This window comes from Lutra lutra, chromosome 9, assembly GCF_902655055.1.
Source record: "Lutra lutra chromosome 9, mLutLut1.2, whole genome shotgun sequence".
NCBI classification, from domain to species: domain Eukaryota; kingdom Metazoa; phylum Chordata; class Mammalia; order Carnivora; family Mustelidae; genus Lutra; species Lutra lutra.
This window is the reverse complement of record NC_062286.1, coordinates 39,504,729-39,516,933: the sequence shown is the minus strand read 5'-3', so window position 1 is coordinate 39,516,933 and position 12,205 is coordinate 39,504,729. Positions and strand designations below refer to the sequence as shown.

Genomic DNA, 12,205 nt, shown 5'->3' with positions numbered 1-12,205 from the left:
GTGATGCCTGAGAAATAGTGCTTGAATAGAAATGTGGGAGCCTGGGGCTTTTCTGTATGTCACATACTATGCCCTTCCTGGTCCATTGTGAAGTATGAAGGAATCTCATCTACTTTATGTATGAGGAAACTGAACCCTGAAGGGGTTGTCAGTTACCTAAGGTCCCAGAATGTTAGTGGGGACCTGTATGCAGGATCCAGGGTTCAAATCTAGGTCCCCTCTGGTCCGTTCCTGCAAACAAGCCTTCTTTGCCAAGAACATTCCCTCGAGCGACTCTCTCAGGCATCTGACTCCCTCTCCCTAACAAACCAAGCCCACTCCCAGGACATTAAGCCCCCAGAGGATGAGTGAGTGAGTGTGTGTGTGTGTGTGTGTGTCTGTGTCTGTGTCTGTGTCTGTGTCAGTGTGTATGACTGTATGTGTCTGTATGTGAGTATGTTTGAGTGTGTGTGAGTGTGTCCTCTGAGTGCGTGCAGCTGAATCTCAGTGACTGGGAGTCATTTACTCTGTTGTCTGCCCTTTACAAAAGGACCAAGGTAGGTCGGAAGCCAGTATGTCCCTATGGCCTGTTGTCACTGTATATGGCGTATCTGTGTCCCACAGGCCATGCGGGTGCAGACAGAGATGGAGCTGCGCATGTTCCGCCAGAACGAGTTCATGTACCACAAGATGCGCGAGGCTGCGCTGAACAACCAGCCCATGCAGGTCATGGCCGAGCCCAGCAGTGAGCCAACCCCGGCTCTGTTCCATAAGAAGCAATGAAGCCCTGTCTGGTGGGGGCGGGCTCCGTGCCTGGGGAACTGGGGAGACATTCTGGAGGGAGTGGGTTTCTGGGAAGACCCTTGATGAGGATGTTCACTCTTGTTGCTGTGGGAATGTACTGTCCTGTGTTCCTCAGGTCATTTTGGTTCATTAAACTTAGTTCAGTTCAGCTGAACCCTATCCCAGGCCCGCCTAGCCCAGCTTATCCTACCAATATTTATTGGGTGGAAAGCCCTAGGGATAAAGAAGCTTCAAGTGTCGCTGGGGAGGCAAAATGTAAACAGCTAAAGCAAAGTGTAATAAATGCAGTGGTAAACTGTATGGGGGGCACAGTGGAGGGCATTTGTATGGTATGTGGAGGGGCGTGTATGCATTGGGAAGGGCATTATGGAGGAGGTGACATTTGAGGCGAGGGTGGCAGGTGCCTGGAGCCTCAGGAGGCTGCTCACGGATCTGCGTTATCTCTGGGGCTGCTGGTCTCATTCAGGGTCTGGAATACTCAGGTCTTATCCGACGAAGATGGGTGATGTCCGGCTTCCTCAGGTTAGCATGGAACTATGAAGAAGGGGCCATGTTTGGACCATTTAGGTTCTACTCAGAGAACCAAAACCTCTTAGTAAATATGAGAATGAGGTGAATATGCAGAAAGAGGTGTGGCTTTGCCCTAGCCATTGGAGGCCTCAGTTTAAGGTCTGGATTGCAAATATTATTCAGAAACTATTTCTAAAATACCCAGAAAATGTCTCCTTCCCTCACCTTCACTGCCAAGCTTTGATTCCCTGTGATGTGGGTGCCACTTGGACAATATCTGAGATTTTCCTGGCCATTGGCCAACTAGGATTGAAGTCATAGCAGGATGAACCTGAGGGAGAAACTTGTGTGATGGTCTTGGGTTCAGCAGAATTGGTTTTGGGGAGTTTTATTTGCTGACATGTGCCTGGATGGTCTTTACCGGCTTAGACATCATCATAGGCCCTCAGTAAATTTCTGTTCTTGGTAAGGAATAATTTTGATTTCCTTTGCTTAATTTCTTTCACTGCCCATGCCCTGGGATCTCTGCTCTCTCACCTCTCTTCTGGATTAGAAGAATGTCTAATCCAGACTCTGCACGCCTAGGTTAGGATCTCCTTGGTGATGTGACCCACTTGCCATCATGTCCTGGGAGGTTGCTGTGGTTTCCACCCAAGAGTGAGGGTCTTGGAATCTGCCAATCTAGTTGTCCTGTTATCTTCTGGAGTTCTAGAATTCTCACCAATGTTTTAGGGGAATCCTGGAGCAAAGCTCTCCATTAGGGGGTGTCACCAAGTCTTCCAAACCATGACCCCAGAGCTCTAGCTACCATCTTGAAGTGATCCCGCCAAGCCCCATATTTGTCACCTCTGCCTCAAATGTTAGTTCCTCCATCCCCCACTTCATCCTCAGAACCACCTGCTGCCTCCCTCTTAACCTCTCCAGTGGCTCTGCAAATATGCCAAAAACTGGTCCAAAGCTCTGTGAGTGTGCTACCTCTTTGCAGAATACTCATGCCTGGCATTCAACTGTTCTTCAAGGTTATCCCCTTCTCTAGAAGCTTTCACAGGAAGACTGACAGTCTTCCAAGCCTTCATTCTAATAGGCCTAGAGATGGCTACAGCATTCTCCCAGGAACCCAGAGCACATTCAAATGATCACTCTCCTGCCTTCCTGTAAAACCGCCCTCCAAGCCTCTTCCCTTCTTTGTCACCATCCTCTGTGTACCTCTCTGAACACAGGCACTTCTCCACACTCCTTGCCAACCTCAGCTGGCCTTTGGGTGCAGCCCGGAAGTGTTTCATGTGCCCCTCATTGGCTCTCTCCCTTTTGCCCAGTAGCTATTTCAGGCCTTCACCTCCGTTGTCCAGTCTTGTGCTTTAAGCAGAAGCTCATCTCTTGCTTCGTAGAGAAACAGAGGTCAGAAGATGGGACGCCCTCAGTTCTCTTCCCACATTCATGCACGTCTTGTCTGTGCTTGACCTTCTTTCCCTCTTTCTCATGTCAGGAGCCCCTCTCCTCCCACAAAACTAATGCTCCACCTGTGCCCTTGACTCCTCTGATGTCCTCGGCCTTGTTTCACCTGTAATTCCCTCTCCATCCTCTCCACCTTGATGTTCCTCCATCCCCTGCCTTCTTCATCAACAAACATGCTGAGGATTCTTGGATCATAATCTTCACAGCTAAGTATTTTTTTTTAAAGGACTTGTCTCTCATAGTTATCATCTGCCTTTCTTCACTTTCCATTTCTTCCTGAACCCACTGCAGGCTGGCTTCCTGAACTCCACTAATATGGCTCATACAAGGTCACCTCTGGCGGGGTAGCTTCTTGTCCATATTTGGCTTCCTTGCATCAGGTGACACTCCCAACCCTTGATTTCTGAGTATCATTTCCTTGTGATGATCCTCTGATATCGTGGTTTCTCCATCTTCTTCCCTAACCCCGTTTCTCTACATGCCACTGATACATTGGGGTTTCCTGGGGTTGGGTTTGTTCTTTCTTGTTCTTTCTTGTTCTTTCTTGGTTCGTCCTTATCTCACTCTGCATACACTCCCTGCATGATCCTGGCTAGGCCCTTTGTTGAATCACTACCTTGAGGCTGATGTTCTTAACTCTCTATTCCCAGGCCTTGCTTGTGAGCTCCAGCCCCACATGCTCTCTCGAATGTTCTCCAGGCACATCACACTTGGCATATCCAAACTGAAACTCTTTCTCTTTCCCTTGTCCCCTCTCCCACATCTGTCCCTCAACACCCCGCCAGGAACACCTGACTTCTGTTCTAGTCTCTCACTTCCATTGCATCCTAGATACCAATCCGACCTGCTCACTCATGGGTCCCTGAGTGACTCATGTTCTCCTGGGCCTCTCTTTGAGTTTTGAAACATTCTATCTAAAATATCTGTAACCTGCCAACTCCAGTTCGTCTTTCAACATCCAGTTAGGACATCACCCCTTCAGTGAAGCCTTTCGCCAAGGCCTTAGCTTCTGCTAGCTGCCTGTCTGAGTCTCTGATATCACCTTCAAACCCCCCACCAGAACACTCTCCTCATGGCATCACAGTTGCCTTTTTACTTATCTGCCTCCTCCATCAGATTGTGAACAGAAGCCGTGTCCCTTTAATTTTTTCTATCCCCAGAACCTAGCCTGGGTCCTGGAATATAGTAGGTGCTCAGTTAATGTGTGTTGAGTGAATGAATAAGTGAATGAACTTGCTTATCTCAGAGCCGAAGAGACATAAAACTGCATATTTTGAGTTTTTATGTTGTAGCAGTCAACAAAGGCCATTAAATCATCTGTATTTCCAAGCAAATGTGTGTGGCTTCTTTCTTTGTGACAGTCTATTTAGAGCAGCGTTGTCTAATAGAACTTTCTGTGATGATGAAAATATATTGTGTCTGTGTCATCAAATATAGTACCCACTTGCAACATATAATTAAGCTCTTGAAATGTATCTAGTGTGAGTGAGGAACTGAATTTTAAATTATATTTAATTTCAGTTTAAATAGACAACGTGGCTACTGGCTGCTGTAATAGACAATGCAGTTTTAGAGAATAGGGTACTTTTAAGATTATGGACACTGAGACCAGTGACGTTCCTATGTCCGCTCTCCTAATGTCAGCTGGATGACGTAGGACTGGTGATTTCACCCAGGCCTGTTTCCTCATTTCTACCTACCACACAGATTTGCTGTCGTGAAAGCCCTTTGAACAATGCCTGGCCCATCCTAAGTGCTCCAGGGGCACTCCAGCCATGCTTCTGTCGAGGATCCCTCCCCCTGCAGAGAAGGTGAAGGTGGAGGGCAGACAGGAGCAGCAGTGGGCGGCCAGCTCTGGAGAGCTGACTGTGCCCTTCTCTTCCAGACTCTGCATTCAGCAACATCACGTTGATAGCTCGATGTTGGCCATGGTGGGAATATTTATACTGGGGCAATCGGCTTAACTTTAGAAGAACACATGAATTTTGGGGTGTTGTCCATCTATAAAAATGGAGTTTGCTACATGGAAGTAACAGAACGAATAGTTAAAAACACCATTAAAGAAGTCTTTCCTAACCCTGGGGTGAAATCTGCATTCTGAAGCTTGTGCCCCAGACCATGACTAACCAATCTAGGACCTCTGATTCCTCCCCTTCTGACTAAGCCTCCGCTCACTGCAACCCCAGTGTGTCAACAGACACCTGTATTTAGGGCCAGATACAGCCACAGCTTGGGCCAATTGCTCAGGGTTTTCTTCTGTAAGGGTGCAGGAGGGAATAAGGAGAGTTGGGGCACACAGCAGAGAGAATGGCGACATATGGGAGGGCAGTCAGAGGTGCAAGCTCCTGGCCTGAGGTGTGCACATGGTAACAGATGGTAACATCCAGGGCATGAGGATGAACAGGATTTCTGGAAGCTCCCTCGCCCACTCCTGGTCCTGCATTACATACAAATCACCCAATCCGTTTGCATAAGGTCCCGGGAGTACGTCATCAGTCTCAGAGAAGCCCCACACACAGCACAATCGGGGGCTGCCACGTGTGGTTGATAATCTGGCATGAACTCGTCCTCCTTGTCAGCACCCCCAGCTCAGCTTGGTCTGAGAACAGTCTGGTCCAGGCACAGGGCTACGGTTTCCCAGATGTCCTTAGGCGCCTGTGGCCTGTTGTTGCTGTAACAAATCACTACAACCTCAGTGGCTTAAAATAACACAGATTTATCATCTGACAGTTCTGGAGGTCAGAAGTTCAAAAATGGGTCTCACATGGCTAAAATGGAGGTGTCAGCAGATCTGGGTCCCTTCTGGATACTCTGGGGGAAGAATCTGTTTCTTGCCTGTTCCAGCTTCTAGAAGGTGGGTCCAAAGTCTGGGATCCTTCTAGATCCTTCTAGAAACTTCTAGAATGCCCACACTCCTTGGTCTATGGGCCCAGTCAGCAGCCTTATCACTCCTCCTCTGATCTCTCCTGCCTTCCTCTTTTACTTACCAGGATACCTTGGGCCCACTGGGATGAGCTGGGATAATCTCCCCACCTTAAGGTCTTTACCTTAATGAGTCTTCCCTCCCTTGCATCACATTGCAGCCACGTGCAATTTGCCTGCTTTCTCTTCCTCATTCACCAAGACAGGAGTTGTAGGTGCTCACTAAGTGAACCTCAGCCCAGTCTCACTGCCTTCCTCTGCCTGCTTGTCCCAGGCAGGTGTGGTATGTATGGAATCCCGCTAGAAACCAGGCACCTTCCTGGGTATGGCAGAGAGCCGGGGGCAGTGCAGGGACCTGTAACTTGAAGCATCAGAGAGCGTTCCAGATGTGTGGTTTGTGTCCTTCCGCGGCATTCGCATTTAGCCTCGTAGACTGGTTCTTTGTCCTTATGCACCATCTAGCTTGTCAGGGTGTGTTTCTTGTGGGAAATTTTGTCTTGCTCACAATGGTAGGTGTTCAGGCCCTTCATACTGCTCATAGCTGAACTCATCATTTCCCTCCAAACCTCCACCAGCATCCACCTAGTTCCCCAAGATCTGGGCTATTATTATTACTTTTTAGATTATTTATTTATTTATTTATTTCACAGACAGAGAGCACAGTAGGCAGAGAGGCAGGCAGAGAGAGGCGGGGAAGCAGGCTCCCCGCCGAGCAGAGAGCCCGATTGCGGGGCTTGATCCCAGGACCCTGAGATCATGACCCGAGCTGAAGACACAGGCCCAACCCACTGAGTCATTAGGGGCCTCCCTCTCCTTCACCCCCTGTAACGGGCTTCTGAGTCAGTCTCTTCAGCCCAGCATCTCTCCAATTCTGAAAACAGTACCGACTCACGCTCTAGAGACTCCACTCTGCACCATGAGGGTCACAGGAGGCTGCTCAGGATAGGCTGGCTGAGGACCCAGCCTGGACCTATCGTGGGGCAGCGTTCCCCGACCCATAATGGGTGTGCTGGCAAATATTTAATAACAGTGCTGAGAAGAGCCCAGATATGTGACACGTGCTGATTTTTATGGAATACATACATACCCTCACCATGGCCAACACTGAAGCTACCGAGATGTATGTTGTTTTTTTTTCTTAAGATTGTATATTTTTTATTTATTTGACAGAGAGAGGGAGATCACAAGTAGACAGAGAGGCAGACAGAGAGAGGGGAGAAAGCAGGCTCCCTGCTGAGCAGAGAGCCCAATTCAGGGCTCAATCCCAGGACCCTGAGACCATGACCTGAGCTGAAGGCAGAGGCTTAACCCACTGAGCCACCCAGGCACCCCCCGAGCTGTATGTTAAGTTGGGAGCTGGTTCTAGCTGATTCCCACATACCACTGGATGTGACCCAAGCTAGGCAACTGGGGTCTTGCCAGGGCCCTTCTGAATTAGAGGAGGAAGAGTCCCTGCTCTTCTCTGGGAACCCAGCTCTCAGTTTGGGGCCCGGGAGGTGCTGCTAGTGGTACTCACTGCTGTTTGGAAAGTTCTGGGAGAACATAGCTAGCGTCCAGAGAGAAAAGGGATGGGATAAGAAGAGAGAACTATTGGTAACATTGTTGTAAGACTTTGGACCCACCTGTTCTTTCCACTTCTGAGTCAGTGAACCCCCTCTTCACCCCACCTGACTTTAATTTTAGCCAAAGTAAGTATATTTTTTTTTCTATTTGGGACCGAAGGAGTTCCCACTGTGCTAGTTTGTTTCCGTTTATCTTACATCTCATCTCCACTCATCTCTGCCCTGCTCTGTGCCCAGAAGGCTGATCTCTGCTTTCTTGTTCAGCCCATGCGAGGACCCAGTAGAAGAAGGGAAGACAGAAGGATGGAGAGGTGGCATGTTACTCCCCACAGCAACCCCCCTTTCCTGCCCCCTCTCTGCCTCTCCAGGGTTCAGCTCCTGTTGGGTAGCTCTCCAGTGGCTCCAGTGCTCAGTGAATTCAAGTAATGCAGTTCCCCACGTAGTCCCTTCAGGCCTGTGGTTTGGTAATGGCTTTCAGTGGCTGCTCGTCCCTGGGTGCCTCACCTACCTTGTGGGCTCCCTTTACTCAAACCACACCTGTGTAAATAGTGCCTCCATTAAATTCTCATCAGGAGAACCCTTCTGAGTGAGGCTTATTTCCTGCTGATACATCCCTGACGTTTATCTGTCCAATGTGCTTCTTACCTCACAGGCAGTGCCTTGGTTCAACCCCCCACATCTCTCATCTGGGCCATTGCCACAGTCTCTTAATGGAGCCTCTGTATTCAGCCTTGACCCTTCTCAATGGTCCTTGACCCCATGGCCAGAATAATTCTTTACAATGCATTTAGTATTATGTTATTCTTGAAGCTAAAATCTCTTCAGTGATTGCCCACTGTCTCCAGGATCGAGTCCAGACTGCTTACCAGAGTGAAAGAATATTCACGAAAGAGACTCTGTGTCCTCTCTCTGCCTCATCTTTTGCCAAGTCTCCATTTAGACCACGCCTCCCGCCCAGGCAAACATCCTTGAATGCTATGAGAGTCAGCTAAAATGTCTGGAGCTTGCACCCACTAGGATCACAGCAGGGATCATACTGTTGCCATGATGGATTAGGGGTTGATCTCCACCTCCCAGGACAGCAAGTCTCTAGGGGAATCATTGTCAGAGCTTAGCACTGCCCAGTCCTGATTTGACTGAATGAGGCCAGGTTGTGTGGAAAAGATACACTTAATTTGATTTCTCTATGTCTACCCCATATTGGCTCCATGAAATCCTCGAAAATCATGGGATGGCCAGTGCGCCTCTAGTATATATAGAAAAAGTACTTTGAAGATTGAATATTGATTAAGTTAGACACCCACCCCACCCCAAATCACTTTCTTTACCCTAACGGGAATTAGTTTTTTAAGAAGAAGATAATTGGAAAAGTCTACATTTGCATGAATATAGATGCCAAAACTGGCTCTTTACAAATCAATCAGCACTTGTGGGTACAGAGTGTGCTCTGTTGTTGGGATGCCCACAGGACAGGTGGAGAGAAGGGAGCAGGCAGGGTCAGGAGGGGAGGGGGTCAAGGCAAAAATAGCTGATACCATCAACAACTGTTTATTCAATTTATTTAAAATTGACTTCAGGCCCAAAGTTCTCTGGGCACCTATACAAAATCCAAATGTAGTATAAAATTAAATTTCTTTTTTGGGTATAAACACAAAAACAATCCCCTCCAAAAGCAAGACTTGTTCCCAGGAGAAGATCTCAGTTGGGAGGAGGCTTTGGGAATGTTGTCAGATCCCAAGAGGCCTGGTTGAAGAGACCCTGTTTCTACTACATCCCTCCCCCTGTGTCGCTCCTCAGCTGCGTGGTCCTTGGAGACCTCTCCTCTCTGTGCCTCTTCATCCGCTCACAGATGCTTCTCTGGGCATAACACAGCGGCAGCTAATGGTCTGGAGGTCAGAGCCAACTGCAGCTCTCTCAGGAATCCAAGGGCCTTGTTGGGATGGCACACGCATCATTTTTTTAAAAAGATTTTATTTATTTGACAGAGAGAGCGCGCGCGCACACACCCAAGCAGGAAAGTGGCAGGCAGAGGGAGAGGGAGAAGCGGATTCCCTGATGAGCGGGGAGGCTGATCCGGGGTTTGATCCCAGGACCCTGGATCATAACCTGAGCTGAAGGCCGACACTTAACCGACTGAGCCACCCAGGTGCCCCCACGTGCATCATTTTATCTGCTATTTATCCAAGCCACAGGAGAGGTATTGTGTTGTCCAGTTTACAGATGAGAAAACTATGGTCCAAAATCAGGGGTTAGTTAACTAGAACCTTGTTTTCCAGCCCACTTTTTTTTTTTTTTTTTTCTTTAGAGAGAGAGAGGGAGAGAGCACGCAAGTACTGGAGCGGTGGGCAGGGAGGAGCAAAGGGAGAGGGAGAATCTTACTGTCCTGGACATGGAGCCCTTCACAGAGGGTGGGGGGTCTCAATCTCAGGACCCTGAGATCACAACCTGAGCCAAAACCAGGAGTCTGACACTCAACCAATTGAGCCAACCAGGCGCCCCTAAATCATACACTTCTAAAAAAAAGGTCACGGCTCATTAAAAAAAATAATTCCATGCCTCTCTGCCTACTTGTGATCTCTCTCTCTCTGTCAAATAAATAAATAAATAAATCTTTAAAAAAAAATCCACATAATTAGTTCCTTGCAGAAAATTCAATATAAATAATGCAAAAAGTTCTCTTGACTTCCCACACCAAAGGCGATGGCTATTATCTGGCATTCCAACAATTTGTGGTTATATACATGCATGTATATCTATGTAAATAGATAATTTTGTTTCATATTTTAACAAAATTTACATGATATTGTGCAGGTGATACTGTTCAGAAACTTGCTTTTTTTTTTTTAAAGCTTTGTCTGAGAAAGAGTTCTATGACAACACTTAGAGACCTACCTTGTACATTTACTCCACCATGTGTTATTTCCAAGTATGACTATACCACGATTTATCTAACCTTTTCTTACTCCTGAGCATTTTTTTTCCAGTTTTTGGCTATTGTATCCTTTATATGCTTTTTTTTTTTTTTTTTTTGGTATGTGTTTAAACATTTCTCTAGGGAGGCAAGACATACAACAATGGTATTGCTAGGTATTAGAGAATTCACATTGAAAATATTAGTGGATATTGTTAAATGGCATGCCACACAGGCTGTAACAATTTTCATCTGTACCACTGATGGGAGAGTCATTCCTCACATCCTTACAAACAATCCCTGTTATCAACCCTTTCACTTTTTACTAGTTTGATTTGTAAAACGATATCTCATCTTACCTCCCTCCTCCCTGATTACTTTGAGACGCAGCCTGCTTCATACTGTGAATTACCCATTAATAGTCTCACCCCACGTTCCCACTGACTTGCTGGGCTTCTTACTGGTTTTGATATTCTATTAACCTCTGTTAAGTTAGTCACAAATATTTTCTTCCACTTTTTTGCTTCTTTTGGAAGCTATGTTTATAGTGTCTCTTTTCATGCAAAACACTCTTTTTGAGGTAGTAATATGACTCAATCTTTTCTTTTGTGGTTTTTGCACCTTCTTTAAGAAGGTCTATACATCGATATATACTTGTTTATCTACAGTATCTATTTTTAATATTTCCCATTTATTCTCTTAGTTCTTTAGTTCATCTGGAATTTATTTTTGTGAATGGTATGTTGTAGTGTGCTATAGGATTTTTCCCCCTGTATCCTCTATCTCTGAGTTCTTACTGAAGCTCTGAAACTCTTTCCTTAAGGGTGCCTTAGTACCCCAAATTATGGTCCCCCTTTTTTCCCAAGACCCTGCTCCACACAGGAGAAGGAGGGAAAACTTATGGTAGATACATGGATAGTGCAAGGCAGGAAGAATTTCATCCAATAGACCTGTGCTGATAAATGCCAGAGAGAGGGAAAGAGCACTTTCAGCGGTACAATTTAGGAAGCCTTCTTGAAGGAGGTGGCAGTTAAATTGCTGGGGGAATGAGAAATTGTTTAGTTTGATTGGAATGCATATGACAGGAAAGGGTTGCAGCTAGATAGGGTAAGACAGGCTATAATCACGCAAGGGTCAGCAACCTACAGTGCATGGGTCAGATCTGGCTGCCATCTGTTTCTACAAGGTGTGCGAGCTAAGAATGGTATCCAGTATTTAAATGGTTGAAAAAAAAAAACAAAAGAAGAAACTGTTTTATGACATATGAAAATGACATGAAATTCAAATGTCAGTGTCCATAAATAAAGTTTTGTTGGAACACAGCCAAGCCCATTGGTATATTGCCTGTGGTTGCTTCGTGCTCTAAAAGCAGAACTGGGGAGTTGAGACAGAGACTGGATGGCCCACAACACTGAAAATATTTACTCTCTGGCTTTTTACAGCAGAATTGTCCCAACCCCTGTTAGAGAGACCTGAAGGTTTAGGAGTTTGACTGTTATGTGCTAGGCAATGTTGTAGGAAGCATTCTGATCAGTGCTGTTTTTACGGAAGATGGCTGTTCGTGGAGATTGGTAGATGAGAGAGAGGGGGGCATCCAGCTCCTTGCCTGTACGGCTGACAGGGAAAAGTCATTCCAGGGCGGCTTCACAGATCCAGCCACATCTCATGTTTCTTGTAGGATCACCTGATTGGGCAGCCTGGGGTCTGCTTTCAGGGTGAGGATCACCCTTCGGACCAGACCCAGCGGGATAGAACATACAGATCATCAAGGTTTACAAAAATACAGGTGATCAGGGGGCACCTGGGTGGCTTAGACGGTTAAGTATCTGCCTTTGGTTCAGGTCATGATCCCATGGTCCTTGGATAGAGCCCCGCATGGGGCTCCCTGCTCAGCAGGGAGCCTGCTTCTCCCTCTCCTCTGCCTGCTGCTCTGCCTACTTGTGCTCTCTATCTATCTCTCTGTCAAATAAATAATAAAAAATAAAATAATATACACATAGGTGATCAGGGCCCATTGATACCAATAGCACCATCATTGACAAGCCATCAAGAAGAAAAGATG

The 12,205-nt window shown here is 46.8% G+C and overlaps 1 protein-coding gene across 2 annotated transcripts in view; it reads left to right on the top strand.

The window, feature by feature from the left end:
* SMYD1 (SET and MYND domain containing 1) overlaps positions 1–4,082 on the top strand; it is a 43,526-nt gene extending 39,444 nt beyond the window's left edge. For both annotated transcript variants that reach the window (XM_047745898.1, XM_047745897.1), the window contains one exon: positions 604–4,082. In XM_047745898.1, coding sequence (XP_047601854.1) covers positions 604–762 — 159 coding nt within the window. In that variant the 3' untranslated portion in view covers positions 763–4,082. The remainder of the gene's footprint in view (positions 1–603) is intronic.
* The last annotated feature ends 8,123 nt before the right edge of the window (positions 4,083–12,205 follow it).